General features: G+C 36.7%; 1 protein-coding gene across 4 annotated transcripts; it reads right to left on the minus strand.

Moving 5' to 3' along the window:
• LOC131532292 (immunoglobulin superfamily member 10-like) lies at positions 1-17,530 on the minus strand. 4 transcript variants are annotated; one of them, XM_058763811.1, is made up of 13 exons: positions 15,655-17,530; positions 15,250-15,348; positions 13,980-14,243; positions 10,215-10,538; positions 8,630-8,935; positions 4,956-5,252; positions 4,669-4,782; positions 4,501-4,550; positions 4,360-4,425; positions 2,335-2,388; positions 2,093-2,152; positions 1,957-2,007; positions 1-1,188 (listed from the first exon to the last, which is right to left on the minus strand). In XM_058763811.1, the coding sequence occupies exons 2-13, from the start codon at positions 15,311-15,313 to the stop codon at positions 1,132-1,134; spliced, it is 1,707 nt and encodes a 568-aa protein (XP_058619794.1). In that variant the 5' UTR covers positions 15,314-15,348; positions 15,655-17,530; the 3' UTR covers positions 1-1,131. The 4 variants fall into 4 exon arrangements, with proteins under 4 accessions (XP_058619794.1, XP_058619792.1, XP_058619795.1 ...); XM_058763809.1 differs by having other exon boundaries at positions 13,980-14,282; XM_058763812.1 differs by having other exon boundaries at positions 15,644-17,530.
• Between the last annotated feature and the right edge of the window lie 163 nt (positions 17,531-17,693).

Raw genomic sequence — 17,693 nt, forward strand, 5'->3', positions numbered from 1 at the left:
TTTAGTTTCTTAAAAAAAGCATTTTTTCTAATACATGATTCAATAATTTTTTTTCAAGAAGCTGAAACCAGAACTTGCTGATTAATCAAATAAGATTTCTCTGTCTACTTCAAAATGTCACATTTAATTCGATGTTACTTGCCAACTCTTTGTAAATATTTGTGAAATTTACTAGCAATTTCTAAATGAAAATAGTTTATGTGTATAATAGTGTATAATAAATATAACTTTAAGAAATATTTAAGCAATTAAACAGATACAAAATCCAAGCATAGCTTTATATAGAGCCTCTAAAGTAAGAAAACTGTATTATTGTATTTAAGAAATAATCTGAATCGCCCAATCATCTTTAAAATATAAAAATCTTAGAAAACAGAAATTTAGCATTTATTCTAACAATGTCATAATTTTTACAAAATGTAAATCAAGACACTATCCATATGAAATTAAGCTAGTAGTAAACATGATAGAAAGCAAATTATGTTAAAGTGCCCCTATTATGGATTTTTGAAAATGAGCTTTCATGCGGTGTGTAAAACAGCTCTAAGTGAATGAAAACATCCTGCAAAGTTTTAAATCTGAAAGTGCACCGTGTATAAAGTTATTGTCTCTCAAAAGAAAAGAGTCGACTCTGAATCATTGAAATGAGTCGTCATTAAAACATTAGCGTATTGCCGGCCACTTGTTGGTCTTTTCGCATTGGTCTGAATGAAAATGTAAATTCATTCTTTGCCACTAGGTGCCGCTTTTGGAGCGTTAAAAGCTCACAAACACTTCTTTAAATTAAATCGACCAATCACCGCAGATTAGCGTCACGCAAAGGAGGGGTTTGGAAAAATTAATCATTGAACGAATCGTTTGGTAAAGGTAAAAATAAATGCATATTATAAGGAAATAAAAGTGTTTTTTGACCTTGCATGCATATCAACCTGTTGTTGGGGACTCCCAAAACCAAAATATGAATCTTTCATAACCCATAATAGGGGCACTTTAATGTAAAAGCCAACTCTTTAAAATTATCATAAAGCAATAACCCAGTGCAGAATGTCTGAGATGTTGTTTTAGGTGTGTGTATCATGCTTTATCTTTCTGCACACTTGCGTAGACGGTGGCCTCCTCAGCATTCTTCTATCAGGATTTTGGTTTGTGAGATTCGATGTGGACTACAGATGAATACGTAACATCATCCTGCAGAGATAATAAACACATGTTACACAATTATACTTCTGCCATATAGAATGACAAAATTATAACTGAATGGGTGCCGTCAGAACGAGAGTCCAAACAGCTGATAAAATCATCACAATAATCCACAGCACTCCAGTCCATCAGTTAACATCTGGAGAAGACAAAAGCTGAAACAAATCCAGCATTAAGATGTTTTTAACTAAAATACAAGTCCATAATCCATAATAACGCTTCCTCCAGTGAGAAAGTGCATCTCCTGTTGTCTCTCACATCAAAATCCAGACACATATTTGTTTAGAGCTGTTTTGGCTTGTAAACGCTGCTTGATCTGCAGATTTCTCTCCTGATTCACACCAGAACACCTTTTCACTGGAGGAAGCGTTATTATGGACTCATTTTAGTTAAGAACAAGTTAATGCTGGATGTGTTTCAGCTTTTGTCTTCTCCAGATGTTAACTGATGGACTGGAGTGGTGTGGATTATTGTGATGTTTTTATCAGCTGTTTGGACTCTCATTCTGACGGCACCCATTCACTGCAGAGCATCCATTGCTGAGACACTGATGCAGAGACACATTTCTACAAACCTGATGAAGAAACACACTCATCTACATCATGTTTCTTTTAAATTCATTTTAGATGTGTAAATAATGCAAGATGCACTAACAAAACACATTTCAAGCATTTAAGCAGAAGCTTTTTCATCAAATGATGAAAAATGAGAAATTAGAGAAGTGATTCCTAAAATAGCATGGCTGTGCACATTTACCTGAGCAGATCTGCTCATGTCTGCCATAGTCGAATACACAACCTCCTCTTCCTACAGACAAACAAACATGCTACAAATAAACCTTTCTTCAGATGAACTGATTTTTATAAATACATGTCCAAAATTTAACACTAACCTTTTTGTGAGGTCTTTTTTTCCATTTAATATGTGTGACGCTGGAGTAAGTCACGTCATCCTAAAAGACAACAAGTTGTTCACCAGTTGCAACATGCAAAAGCAAATACTGCTGCTACACATGCATCTGCCTTTATGTTATGTTTGAGCTCATGAACTGACAGCTAAATGCGTCATAATCTCGAAAAGCTAGTTTTATGAAGAAAACATTATATGCATGTAGATATTTGCACAGACACTGACCTCAGTGGATTGAACCCTCTTGTTCAGTGCAACCGCTGCATATGTCACGTCATTCTGTGTAGGAAATACATTACTGTCAGTAAACAAACCCATTGGTTGCATGAGTCACAGAACTACACAAACTGGAAAATTTCTTTGAGGAAATGAGAGAATTAGTTGTGCAGAATGTAATATTTTAAAACAGAAAGAGCTAAAATTAAAAGCACTGAGCTGTTTTTTTTCTGATGAATTGTTGCTAAAGCACATTACAACATTTTCTTGCACTTTTAACCCTGTAATGTCTGGCATATGCAATAAGTCATGGATCAGTTTATTGAACCTTTACACAAAATCTAAATTAAATCTTAAATCTGATCGTTTGATCATCAGGCTTTTATGGCTCATATAGTCTGATACAGTGAGAATATGGGTTACACTTTATTTAGATAGTCCACTTTAGACATTCTAATAACTATAAGTGACTTTGTATCTAGATGTCAACTAATTCTCATTAATTTGCAACTACATGTCTACTAACTCTCAGAGTAGACTGTTACGATAGGTTTAGGGTTAGTAGAACAAGTTGGCATATACTTGCAAGGTTTCTCTTAGTCAGTATGTTGTGGACCCGTCAAAATAAAGTGTTAGAAGATATTAAGCAGACAGTCTACTAATACACTAATTACTAATACACTAAGAACTACGACCAGAAAACCAACATATTTTTAACCACACTCCACTTGTCTCATGCACAATTTTCTACAAAAACGGATACCATCAGCGATCTGTCACATCACATTAAACAGCGTGAAAAACACATTATTGTAAGATATATTGTTTGTATTTCACTATAAAACTTGAATTTGAAAGCTTAGGCTTTGTTTTATATTAAAAGTACCAAAAGCACCAAGATTATTGCTATAAGCTTTGCAATGGCGCAGTACAAATAATAAATGCAATCGAAGATGTGAAATATTATTTTCAAACATACTGGAATTTCTCCCGGTGTTCCCAATTCGGGCCATTTACATGCTCAAAATACTCTCAAAATATTATAACTTTAATCTCGTAATTGCTACATAATTCTTGTAATTTTGACTTCATTCTCAAAATATTTCGACTTTATTCTCGTAATTTAAATTTTCTCAAAATATCATCTTTTTTTATTTTTAACGTGGCACTAAAACGCCGTCGTACATAATGCTATGCCTTTATTCTCAAAATAGTATGACTTTAATCTCATATTGCTACGACTTTATTCTCAACAATATGGCTATGATTTTACTCTCGTAATTTAGTTTTTTTGTCAGAATATTATGACTTTAATCTCGTGATTTTATTTCTTTTTATTTTACGTAGCACTAAAACACCATTGTAGATCTTGTCTGGGTGTTTAACTGCAGAATGCTGAATGCCTGCAGGGAGCTCCGTGATCACACGTAACGAATTACGTGCTGCCGCGAGGAAAAAAACACGCATTCTTAATGGCCACATCTGTATCTCCAATATGTACCTTTAAGGTACCAAAATGGACCCTTTAGGTACAAACATGTACCTTTTGAAAAGGTCTCAGTCAGATGAGACTGAAATGATCCAAACATATAATGCAATGCTGATTGAGAGATGAAGAAATAAACGCTCCTCAGAAGATTTGAGATATTTTGGAGGAACAGTGAAAGTAAAGCTTCTGGAAACAAACGCTCCTCAAAAGATCCTGATGATCAGATTTGAGACGCTCTGATTTTTCTAGAAAATGATTGATGGAGAATCAGGTAAAGCTGAGCTGCTTCAGTCCAGCAAGTGTTCATCTGGAGATATGACTGCAATTATTCTGACGTTTACTTGATCAGAATCAGTCAAGATTTGACACGAGAAGCAGCAGCTGAAGCTGGACGTCTGTACAATTACACTAAAAGAGCTTTTACTGGATAAACAACTCTAAACTATCAGAGACAGAAGACATGAGGAGATTGTATGTCACAGCAAAGTTTCAATCATTTAGAAACCTTAGAAATATGATACAGAAGCTTTATATGGTTTAAGTACCTGTTGCCGTTTTTCTGCTGGTTTTCTACCTTTAATCTGCCTCACAGTGGAGTACGTCACCTCATCCTACAAACACAAATGTCATTTTATTTGTATTTCATTCATGAATAGTGTATGAAAATCTGATTATGAACAGTTCACCTCATCATTTGCTCTCTGGATCTCTCGGCTTCCAATGCTTCCTTTTTTAGCTGTAATATTATAATGACTTTGGTTAAACAAATTTCTAGTTTTGCTTTTCTTCGTTTTTAGTAATAGTACACAATTCACGATTGTTGCAGTGTTGAGCTGTTGTGCGTGTTATCAAACCTCTTGTAAATCTCCAGCAGATGCATCCAACCACCAGCAGCAGCATCAGACAGAGCAGAAAGACCAGAAATATCTGATAGTATTGATATTCAAGAGCATTTATAACAGCAGAATCTGAGAACACACACACAAATTTAGTTAATCACGAATGTCCTCATTTATGTTAACAGTAACTCAGATGTTTTATTCAGTGTCTCAATGCAACACTGTCAAGCTCAGAGAGAGTCACTTCATTGTATCTCTGAAATCATTTCAGTTTCATCTGAAACTAATCTGAGGTGTTTTACCTGTAAGAGTGAGATTGACGTGTCTGGATTGTTTGCCGTTGACTGAACACACATACACTCCTCCGTCAGTCTCGGTCAGGTTTGAGATCCGTAAGAAGAGCTTATGAGGAGAATCTCTGATCATCTGGAATCGGCCGTTGATCTCTTCGGCGTCTGAAACCAGCGTCTCATTCACAGCTGCTCGCTTCCATTCAAAGTGTTCTGGTTTGGATTTGGGATCTTTACAGGAACATGGAAGAGTCACAGATCCTCCTGCGTATGAGCTCTTGGTGATGTGATGTTCGGATAAAACACAGCCTGCAGGACGACAGAGTAGGGGAGTATAAGAGGGCATTGCGACTCAGTTTAAAAAAAGAGGGGAGAGACACGAGGGGTTTGGAAGGGCTCGAGGAGTTCGGAAGCGCTTGAGGCGCTCGGAGGTGGTCGAGTATTCGTGTGGAAGAAGAAGAGGAGATTTGGATCTGGACAAGGAGAAGGACGGGTTGAAGGAGAAAGTGAGAGATTGAAGTGAGGGCAGCATCTGGGGTGAGATAGACTGTGTCGAATTCTAGTTGGACTATGGAATAACTGACGCCCTTGTGAATCGTATGGAATTGTATGAGGATTGGAATTTCCCGTGGAGGATTTATTACTGCATTGAGTGATTTGCGCCTCACAGCTGCCCTCCATCTAGCTTCACATCAACGAGTGGTGGACGGACGAGACCCCATGCCTGGCGTCTTCTCTGTGAGTTGTGAGATTTGCAGTGCTTTATATATATTCACGTGTGATTACTTGTGTGGGTTGAAGTGAAACACTAGTGTTTCTAGATCGAATTGCGGAAGGCATCGGTGGTCCTAGCGAACGCACTCCTCTTTCTCTCTGTTTGAATCCAGTTGCAGAAGACGTTAAAGCAGTAAAGAGCCTGCTAAAGCTGTGAAATATATGTACCCTCTTCTCCGTCTGAGTCCAGTGAAGAGCCTGCTAAAGCTGTGAGGTATATGTAAATTGTTGCTGCTCCCATTAAGCTCAGTGTGCTCTCTTTAAGCTCTTCCACATTGAAAGTCTATGTAAATACTTCATAAACAGACTTTAAATATTAACTGACGGTTGTCACTTTAAGTTAATTGATTTTCTATGGATTCTGTTGACTCAAATCTGCAGATCTTTGGTAACTAGCATCAGCTTCTCCAGACTGTAAATCTGTGGAAAATCGGGGCAAAAATCGTGTAGTGTATTCCAGCCTTAAGAGACTATAGATAAGTTGACATCCATGTTCCCCTCCAGAAACTCGAGCTGCATCCGAAAACGCTATGGGAACGTCTTCAGCGTGACCACGCTCTGAATCACATGTGTAATCAGTCCAAAGGATGGGCGAGACGTCACGGGCGGGTGACGTAATCGACCAGGAAGCTTAAAAGCACGTGCGGTGGTACCGGCGTCAGCTTTTTGTCATTCAGCAACCGCTACTCTGTGTGTGTCTGTCGATCTGTGTTGTGAGTCTTATTTAGTATTGTTTGTCCCTACACAATCACTTGAAATAAGCTCCACATGTCTAAAAGTGCAGAAAACTAGCACTTGGGCGAGAGCAGATCGCATTACAGGCTGTGTGTTCCTCTCCGCTGGGAATACACACAGTCCGTGTGTGGTCTGCTTAAGAGTTTGTCAGCTGCGTATGCTTATTCTCAGAGGGCTCTCTTTTAGGAGGGAGCTTTCACCACGGTTCCTCGTGGTGCCGGCCCCGCTTTCGCTGAGGCGGAGCGGCGGCTGCACTTGTGGGAATCGTGGATGGATCAGGTGGAGGGAATGAAGACGGGCTAGCCCCTATCTTCTTCCTTTCCCATCAGATCCAACGTCCGCTCTCTAGGATCGGAAGCCAGCGTGGTTCTTCCCCCCAGAAAGGGCTCGATGCTCCGCCTGTCTTCCTCTGAGAAGGTGGACGTGAAGGATGTCGATGAGCTTTTGTAAGTTGCAGTGTTTGCACAAGCATTGTTTGCACAAGCATATTGTGAACGAGGATATCACTATAGCAGCGTTCCTGCATAGAGGAGTTCCTGCATAGAGTTCACGCTGTCTGCTCTAGTGAGATAAGGGGCTGATTGTTCTTCTCCCCAACGTATGATCTCACGATTCCAGTCCCACCGCTGCTGAGGCACAGCGGCGAGTGAGATCGCGGGGATGGGTTGGAGACGCCCTATCTCCACCTGCATTACCCAGATCTAGCGCTCTCGCTCGGGCTGGAATCCCGCGGTGCGGTTCTTCCCCCTTTGAGTGAGAGGTGCTGTTGCAGACGTCATTCTCAACGCGTGCATTACGTCATTCTTGTTCATATTATGAATCCTTTTCATATCGGACCGTGTTTACTCGTCTGGTTGTTTTTCTGCATTTAATTTTGAGGAATTAAATGATGTATTTCATCTAACTAGGAGAAGTTAGATGTGTATCTGTATATATGTATATATACACAGTACATATATGTGTGTATAGGAGCCTCTTGGGACATTTCTCGAATGAGAGCACGATGCTTTACCTCTCTTCCTCTGAGGAGGTTGATGTGGTCAGCAGTGGCTGCTGGGTGGAGCAGCCCCAACTGTGTTCCAGCTCCTCATTTAGGGAGCGTCACTTCTCGTACTCCCCATAATATTGGAGTCAGAGTGGCGCTCCCGGGCCGAAGGCAGAAGGCAGATCTGGTGACCGTCATTCTCGCTGGATAGTCTTCGGCTAAAAACGTCCTGCTGCCTATGGCCCAGGACTTCTGAGGGCCGGCCCCTCTGGGGAAGAGCGGCGTACACTGCATTACACGGTGCCCGTCTCTCCTCAGTGCCCTCAGGAGATCGGTCTGCCAACCCTGCCAGTGTTCCAGGGCGCAGCGGTCTCTAGCGAGCGCTTCTCTCAGTTACTTCCGCCCGGAAACATAGCGGAACTGAGAGGCTTGCCGCTCCTTCGGGGGTCTTTAGAGCAGCTAGAGCGGCCGTCCCCTACCGGTCTTCCACTTCAGGGCACCGAGCTAGCAGCTCTAAGCACACCAGAGGCGAGTCTTGGTTCCCTTAGTAGGCACCTGGCGGCACCTAGGCACCTACTTGATTTTAGTGTTCTGTTTTTTTTTTTTTGTGATTGACTTTGTACCTTCAAAAAAAATTATTTTTACAATTATTCTTTAAAAATTTTCCTTAAAATAAACATACATTTTTAATAAAACATGATGTGAGCTTAATGGAAACAGGGGTGTTCTTAAAGGGTACAAAAATTTACCCATTAAGCACAGCCAGACTTTTTGAATTTAATGATGTATATCTTAATTGAAATGCTTTTGTCATTTAAAATAAAATTAAATATTTTTGTGTGAGAGATTGATATTTTATTTTAACATAACTTTTTGTACTGAAACCAATATCTTGTGCACTAAAAATGTCTCAATGTAGATTTTGGTGAGCTTAATAGGTACGTTTACCGTATGTCTGAATGCTCTGTTCTTGGTTATGTGACGGTTAAGGAAAATTCTATTTTATCATTTTGCAAACATTATGGTAACATTATTTAACGTTCCGAAACACTATACAATAACATTTATATAGATCAGGGTATTTTAAGTAAACAAAAAAAAAAAGTTAACTGAAATAAAATAAATGGTAGACAGTTTAACGGCCAAACTGAGTGAGTGAGTGACTGAGTTGATTTAAACACAACAGCTTCACCTTTAACGATGAGTTTGGTGTCAGCGGATGTTTTGTTGTTAACTGTGCATCTGTAAGTGCCCTGGTCGTCTTCAGTCAGGTTGGAGATCAACAGAGACAGATTTGATGGAGTCGTCTTGTGAAACATGTGAACTCTGTCTTTATACCGTGGAGTTTCATTGGACACTTCAGTCCCACTGGACTCTACATGGGTCCATCTGAAGTCCTCAGGTTTGGCGTTTGGGTCTTCACACGAGCAGGACAGAAGCACAGAGTCACCCGTGTACTTTGTTTTAGGTTTCTGTCCAGTCTCTGATAATGTGCAGCCTGTAGAAACATACAGTGCGAAATATTTGTGTTATGTATACTTTTCTTCTGCAGGACTGTTTGATGAACTGAATTCAGACGGATGGAGGAGCTTTGCAGGATGGATGTGTAGTTTAACACTTTTAACCATTTAGATTTTTTACACATATGTTCAAAATGTTTTGAGAACATTATAAAAGACCAGATCAGGGTTTTTTTTTTATTTTTTAAGTAAACTAGAACTAAAACCAAAAAAAAGTTACCTGAAATAAAATGTTAAATGAAATAATATAAAACAAAAAAACTTCTTCAACTTATTTTATTTCAACAAATTGCCAAAGCAACATTTCTTTTTGTCATTTAGTTTAACTTTATGTACTAAAATAACTAAAACTGAAATACAAATGTAAAAAAGCTATATAGTATGGTGGCCGAGAGAAATAAACGTGCGGCAAATGAAAAAAATAAACACATGCAAATAGAAAACGCACCTGCAAATTAAGAAAACATCTTCATAAATTTGACAAGACACGCGCTGCAAATGCTAACAACACAAACAAAAACAGAAATGCACTGCAAAAAGGCACAGTCCACATCAGAAATGTTTAAGGGAACAGCAAAGCGACGAACATAGCTGAGACATATTTATCAATGTTTGCTCTGAAAGGTGAGATTTTTGTTTATTTTAACATCCCGATCATACGATTCCTTAGCTTTTTTGGGGGTTTATTAATTAACCAATTAATAAATACATTTATTATATAAAAAATAAATAAAAACAAAAAATGGTTACCATAGTTAAACCATGGCAATCATGCACAAATTAACCATGGATTTACTACACAAACCATAGTTTAACCATTTTATTTGTACAACTGTGGTTATACAAATAGTAATCAATACCCCCCCCCCCCAAAAAAAAAACAAAACGGCAAATTTTCAGCGTCTTTTTGTATTTGGTTGTGTTGTCAAACTGACGAAGATATTTGCTTAATAAGCTGGTTGCTTTTTCTAGTTGCATGTGTTTTCTGAAGTTGCAAGTTTTCGCGTTGAGCTCTTGGCCACCGTACTAACATATTTGGGGGGGAAAAACAATAACTACTAAAAATATATATATATAGTATCTCAGTGATATTAAACTTACACTGGACCAGATAACTTTGAACAACTGTTAACATTATTGGAAGAATGTTTGTTCATAACTGTAAGAGAGCCTTGCCAGAATGTTAGCCGAAGTTCACCTTCACATCTCGTTTCAAGCTAAATGACTTGTTAATGTGAGAACTCATAATTTCTGTACCTGTAACAGTGAGAGTGAAGTTCTTGTGTTGATTCTCTTTACTCCAGCAGGAATACGGTCCTTCATCTTTCTCAGTCAGGTCAGAAATCAGCAGAGAGAGATTTCCTGAACTTATATTAAACATGTGAAATCTGCCCTGATAGAGTCGATGGAGTTCAGTGGAGTCAATGGCCTGCTTTATTTCTCTATTGTTTGGTAATTTCCATCTGAACTCTGAACCTGGTTCATAACGGCCGCTACATTTGACCGAACACGACAGAAGCACAGAGTCCCCTGAATATCCGCCGATCTCCACTGATCCTTCATTCCCTGATACAGAACAACCTGCAGACACAAAACAGATTAATATAGCTCATTATATATATCATGATATACTATATTACAACACAGTAAAAAATACTTTGTTGGTTCAATTTAAACTATGTGCTTCATCCACTTCCACCAACAGACATCAAAACTTGTGATAACATGATATATAAAAGTAATAAATGTAAATCACACACACATCCAGCTGATTTTTTATATTAAGAATTGCCAACTTTTTTGTATTAGACGTTCATATATTTAAATATGCAAATACGGCATTATCTAATTAACTATGTACTAATTTACATAAAGTTGCAGAACATAAATCTGAACATTCAATGAAGCCAGGTTCAAAATTCATAAAACAAAATACTCAACAAACAGATATATACACACACACAAATACATACAGTACCATTTCTAGGCATAGGCAAGCGAGGCGGTCGCCTAGAGCGCCACCAGCTGGAGGGGCGCCAATGAGCGCACGTACTGCCGCTACATTTTAACAGGGTTGTGATCAAGATTGGCACGGACACCCTGAAATATGACCACCCCCACTGGATCCCCCAACATCATTGCGCTAGAGGACTGTCATTCTGATGATGCCTGTATGCCATTGGATCAGAGCGCTGTTGCTGCCTCGGATTGTTGCAATACGTACTTTATTAAACCGCTTTGTCAAATTTAACGCATACTGATGGAAGTGTCGAAATACTGAATTAATTAATTCGCTTCCAAAAAAATAAAATAATAATAATAATTCGCTTCCAACAGTGCTTAAAGGGAGCAGCCGCATATATACTGGGCAGAGCGTCACGTTATTTAACCTTCATCCGTCCCTCCCGACCCTATAACCAAAGTGTCCCTCGTGGGCCAAATTGACCCGAAGACCCTCAACGTTACACCTTTTTTTTCAGTCCAAAATTATAATTTTTTTCCTTTAAGTTTTTTTCTAATTATTTATGTAGGTTTTGTTATAATTTTTGGAGATTTTTTTTTTTATTTTCCATAAATTCCAGATTTTTTCATGAAAATTAGCATATTTGCATACATTTTTTCACCATAAAAAACAAAAAAAACAAAGACACAATTTCTACTTTAAACATCATTATCCATCAGGAACTAGGTCACTGAGTGTCTCTGAGGCCATCTGGCTGGGAAAAATGACAAAAAACTGCATTTATAGTTTCAGCCACCAGATGGGCCTATTGAACCCTATGGAGATTCTCAACTGAGCTCAGAAAGTTAAATCTTGAAAACTACACCACTTTGAGGCTTCATTTAGCTTTCAGATGTATCTCAAGGCTTTCAGATATATATAAAAGCATTGTAAAAACATAAATTTATACTGTATTTTAATCTAAACACATTCATATCCATAAATTTTCATAAATATGTAATAAATATAAAAGATAAATTTAAAAATATAAAAATTATATCAAATGATTGGTTTTCACCTCATCATTCAAATTTAACTGTGTTTGGTCAAAAAAAAAGTCAAAATGATATTCATTTCCCAGCAGAAACATTATTTATGTTATAATGTATGTCTATGGGAGTGTGTGTACCATGTGTGTGTTTGTGTGTGTGTGTGTGTGTGTGTGTGCCTGTGTGTATGGATATGTGAGTTTTTTCTGCATTGGGGACATTCTGCAGTATCAGCCCTTCATTTGTGTCAGATTTTGTATGGTAAAATTTTTTTCGGACTTTCCATTGATTCCTATGGGCGGTCAAATTCCTATGGCCAGGTTACATTTTTTTATTACACCCACTTAAAATCATCGAATCGACTCGAATTTTTTTTGTGTGTGCTCTGTGCTCAAGTGTGACAAAACTCAATTAAAAAAACCCGCAGTTTTTTCATGAATTCTAGTCTTTTTTGGCTCCGGGTCAAATTGACCCACGAGGGACACTTTTGTCACTTTTTTTTTACACCCACTTAACATCTTCGAATCCGCTCCAATTTTTTTTGTGTGTTCCCGGTGCAAGTGCGACTAAAGTCATGGAGTCTCGGGTCAAAGCGATCAACGCTCGATTTTTAAAAAATCTTTGAAAATCAGTTTCGGGTCAATTTGACCCGAGGGACGGATGAGGGTTAAAGGGCAAGTTCACGCATCAATGAGTAATTAAAGCACAAGTAGCTGCATTCTGATTACTTTTATGTCACTGATCAGGCTTTTATAGGCCTGTGTAGTTTGGGGTAACAAAGGGTTTTATAGGTTTGACTGAAATAATAATGCAATAACTGACACAACAACAACAAAACAATTGAACAAAAAACAAACAAACAAAAAAAACAGATAAAGTCAAAAAGTAGCCGTTGATAATATCTAAACATGTATCCAAATCCAAATGTAATAAATTAATTTATGTGTGATGACAACTTCTCGGTAACTAGGGATTGTTACATAGAGCATCCAGTAGCCTAATGGTATCACAGATAATGAACTCTGCACAATGTTTTATCTTAACAGTCAATTTACAAATAGGCCTAATGTGTTCAGATTTGTGGAACTCACAATGAATTTCCACAAATTAGTGTCGTTACTATGACAACCAATTTGAATGTGACAAGAAACTTATGTCTGAAAAATAAAAAATAATTTATAATAAGGATTTCGCCTAGGGCGTCAAAATGGCTAGAAACGGCCCTGCATACATATATATATATACCATATTGTCCCGAATATAAGACGACCCCCCTTTTTCCAGATGTACCTTTTGGAAAAAGGCTTTTTGAAAACCAAATCTTGTTTTTTTTGTTTTTCTCTCTCTCTCTGTAAAACATTTTTTCTTAAATTATTTTCAAACTGCATATTTTTCCTATTTTAATTTTTGTTTTGAAAGTATGGTAAATACTGGTAAAATGTACCAACAATGACATTGAAAATATACACTTTTTGATATACCATTGAAATAACAGGTAGCCCATATGAATTATATAACATTTAAGCTATCCATCTCAATTTTCAATTTTATTAACAGTAGAAGTGAAATCTTATTGTAGTCTTCAAATCTGGGTACTGTCTTATGTTTTAAAATCACTTACAGAGGAAGTTTGTTCCCATCAGACTAACATGACAGTCACGACATATTACATATTTCATGGCACACTCGTTTTATGCGTTTTGGCGCCACCTATTGTTGTGGGTGTATTACTGACATGTCAAAGTCTAGACCCGAATATAAGGCGACCGCGTTTTTCAGATGTATTTCCAAAAAAAAACATCGTCTTATATTCGGGTCAATACGGTATATATATATATATATATATATAACACACACGCAGTGTGTGTGTGTGTGTGTGTATAAGTGCTGCCGAAGAAATGGATTGGAATTGAAATCTAGACACAAATAGATAAAGTGCAATAAAGTACTTTTCACTAGTTTGTGACAGATTAAAGTTTTAGTATAAGCGTCTCATGTTTGGTTTGTATTATGAAATCAAACGTTCCTCACCTTCAACAGTTAGATGAACATGGCTCATTTTGTCAGGGTCTGTTGTTTTACAGCAATATGTTCCTGCGTCGTCTACAGTGAGTCGAGTGATGGACAGCGAAAGATTCCCGTGAGTCTGAACTCTGTCTTTGTATCGCTGACCCTTAACGGCGTCCGCTGGATACACTGAGTATTTAAGAGTGAGCATCTGAGGATCACAGATCCACCACTGGACTCCTGTGTGCTGGGAGTTTATATCCCTGCAGGGCAGCAGCGCAGACTCTCCTGAAGAACAACTGACCGTTGATCTAAACACTTCACAACCTACAAAAACACAGACAACCTTAAATCCTACATCCAAATCAATATACTTACTTCAGAAGCAAAATATTAAGTTATAACTGATATTAAGTTATCTGAAATATGTCAAAATTAAGTGATTTTATGCTTAAAACAAGTTTTTTTCCCCACTGCCTTAAACTACATCAACTAACTCTTTTTAGTCTCACATCTTTAGATTAACAGGGTTTCTGCAGGTTTGAAGATAAATGTAAGAGTTTTTAAGACCAAGTAAAGAAAATGTAAGTGATTAATTGAAGGAAACGCAAAACGTCATTATGTTCTCTAAATGTAAATGTCTAAGTAGCACACAATGAGTGGTATTAGCAAACAGCCTGAAAATACAACTTCCAGCTGATCTCCTTTCAGTTTGAATTATTCTTACATCAAGAGTACAGATTAACTAGAATATGGACACTTTTATTGCACCTTCTGAAAACAGCAAAAAGTGCTGCTCAGCGTCAGTATTTATCTCTTGTTTCAGTGCAAATGTCTAAAGATTCTTAAATCAAGATACATTTACACATGAAATAGGAAGTCTTGCTTTCTGTGAAACTGATCGAAATGAAGTGAGTTTATGATTAAAACAAGAAATACTACTTCATTCAAAGGGAAAGTTTTTAAACTGAAAGATTTTTGTTCTTGTTTTAAACAAACTCGCTTAATTTTGTTCAGTTTCTCAGAAAACAAGACTGTCTTCATTTTGCATCTCAAGTCTTGATTTAAGGATGTTTAGGTATTTGAATTGGAAAACACAAACACTGAAGATATTTATTCTTTGCAGAGCAGAACATTATGAATTTATGTAATATGACTTTCTGCTCTGATTTAAGACCTTTTAAGGCATTAATTGACAAAATAACAGCAGAAACAAACAGACTCAAGTATAATGCGTTTCATTATCTGATGTAAATCAGCGTCTGAAGTCACTCGTACTGTTGTTCAGTCGTACCTGTTGTGAACTGAAGTCCAGAGCAGAGCAGAAAAACACACAAGCACATCACATCTGAAGCCATGACTCTCCGTCTCTTCTTCCTCTCCCTTCACTTGTCTTTAGGAGCGAAAAAGAGAAGTATAAGAGGTATTTATATTTACACCATAGTCACCACATCCTGAGAAGTGCTGACTGGAGAAAGCATCCCATTTTATTATATATGCCCATAATATACACCATAGTTTTTGTACATGTATCATCTTGAAAAGCTTTACTGAATTAACATGAAGCTATAGTTTTACATAGTGTTTTATAGTTGTACTCTTTAAAACCTCTTAAAATACAGCATATGCAACAAAAACAAAACTTTCTTTTGAGACTGAGGCAATAATCAATGCTTTTAAATGCTTACATATTTCATACCTGTAACTCTGGCATATGGGTGAAAACATTCCGTCCTGAACAGAGAGCGAAACGTCATATTCTCAGAACATTTTTAGAAATAAGAAAACACTATTATGTGCATGCATATTTAAGATAGTTTATTTATTGCATAAATCACATCATTCTGTGTAGGAAAAGCACTTCAGTCTGTAAACACACAGATTGGTTTACATGAGTCACTACAAACAGAAATCCACAAATTGGAAATTATTTAGATGCGCAGACTGTAGTTTCAGTGTTTTGAGTCATTATACTGAATGCGTGTTTCATATTTATCTTTTAGAGATGTTGAAATGTGTATGAGGCAGGCAGTGGTGGCGCTAAGGCGGGGCTATTGTATAAATTAATAGACCTGTTAAAAAAAAAAAAACAATTTCAACGAGGAGTAAGTTAATAGTCTTAACTTTAATTATCCTCACAGCGCGTCATGCGGTGATGCGCTATGAAATTATCACTGATTTAATAATAAAAGTAACCTGATAATAATAATAGACCTAATAAGAAGAATGTAACAGGCCTATATTAATTGGAACCCCCCTCAACACACGGGGCCCGTAGTTGAATGAATTGTCAGCACTTTATTTATTGTAAAAAATGGTTCGAATTTACCATGTTTTCCTGCCAGTTGGAATTGAAAGTGATTGATGGTCAGAAAAAATGACTAAATGGATGTGTAAAAATAAAAAAATAAAACAAAGAATAAAAATCCCTACTTTCTCTTTTCTATGTGCATTCATAAATTGTATTAATTGTCATATTTGACAGTTGGCATTATTAGTTATATTACAGATAAAAAAAGTAAAATGCCTTTTTCGAAGCTGCTGTATATAAAAAACACAAGGTGGCTGAATTTGCATGCTATTTAGATGGTTGAAGTTCATTACTTTCACTCAATTTAATTAGTTTTGTAGCACCCCCTCTGAACTGTTAAGCCCCCCCAACAAAAAAATCCTGGAGCTGCCACTGCACTCTTAAAAATAAAAGTGATTCAAAAGGTTCTTCAAGCGACGCCATAAAAGAACCATTTTTGATTCCACAAAGAACCATTCAGTCAAAGGTTCTTAAAAATCATCTCTTTCTTACCTTTTTATAATCTGAAGAACCTTCTTTCGCCACAAAGAAGCTTTTGTGAAACGGAAAGGTTCTTCAGATGTTAAAGGTTATTTATGGAACCATTTAGACAGAAAGGTTCTTCTGTGGCATAAAGCACCTTTATTTAAAGAGTGTGGAGGCAAGTTTAATTCCTCTTTCTGTTCAGTGCCAAGTTTGACACATCTGTGGTGAGTCTGCCAGACAACATGAAACACAAGAGTCTGCGATCAAACACGCAGAAGTCATTTTTTCTTCTCTAGAAGATGAAGTGTTTTAAAAAGTAATTCTGTAAAATTATCATCTTCCAAAAAATCCTAATAAGGCTTTATTATATTAATTTATTTACATAAAAAAAGAGAAACACCAAATACTGAATGTTTCAGATTCACTTTTCACTCAGATTATATGCCGATAATATTGTTTGTAATGAAAAAGTAAATTTAACGTTTCCATTACTGGTCTCAGACTGTTGGACCCTACTGTATTAGAATGTAAAATAAATAAATACTTGCTTACTGTTATTATTATTATTATTATAGGGTCCAAAAGTCTGAGATGCTAATGAAAATGCTAATGCTAATTTATTTTAGCTACAAACAATATTATCAGTATATAATATTATCAACTAAAAATAAAGCCATAAAAACATAATTTTACTTGAAATAGTCAATTTTAACTGAAACAAAAAGTGAAAAAACAAAAAAACAAACTTATTTTATATTAAATGTAAAAAAAAAAAACGTATTTTATTTCAGCAAGTTGCCAAGGCAGCATTTCTCATTTTCATAGTTGAGTTGATGTACTAAAATAACTAAAACTAAAATAATAACTAATGAAAAAAAATAGACATTTAAAGAAAACAAAAACTAAGACTATTAATAACAATAATAGCTAAAACAACAAAATTAACTAAAATTTTAACTAAA

The sequence above is a fragment of the Onychostoma macrolepis genome, chromosome 23 (genome assembly GCF_012432095.1).
Source record: "Onychostoma macrolepis isolate SWU-2019 chromosome 23, ASM1243209v1, whole genome shotgun sequence".
Lineage (NCBI taxonomy): Eukaryota > Metazoa > Chordata > Actinopteri > Cypriniformes > Cyprinidae > Onychostoma > Onychostoma macrolepis.

Coding starts and splice junctions, on each gene's coding strand:
- LOC131532292 (XM_058763809.1), bottom strand. CDS start 15,313: ATGGCTTCAGATGTGATGTGCTTGTGTGTTTTTCTGCTCTGCTCTGGA. Junction 10,539..13,979: donor TGTTCATCTAACTGTTGAAG/GTGAGGAACGTT, acceptor TTGTGTCTGCAG/GTTGTTCTGTATCAGGGAAT. Junction 5,253..8,629: donor CACCAAACTCATCGTTAAAG/GTGAAGCTGTTG, acceptor GTCGTCCTGCAG/GCTGTGTTTTATCCGAACAT.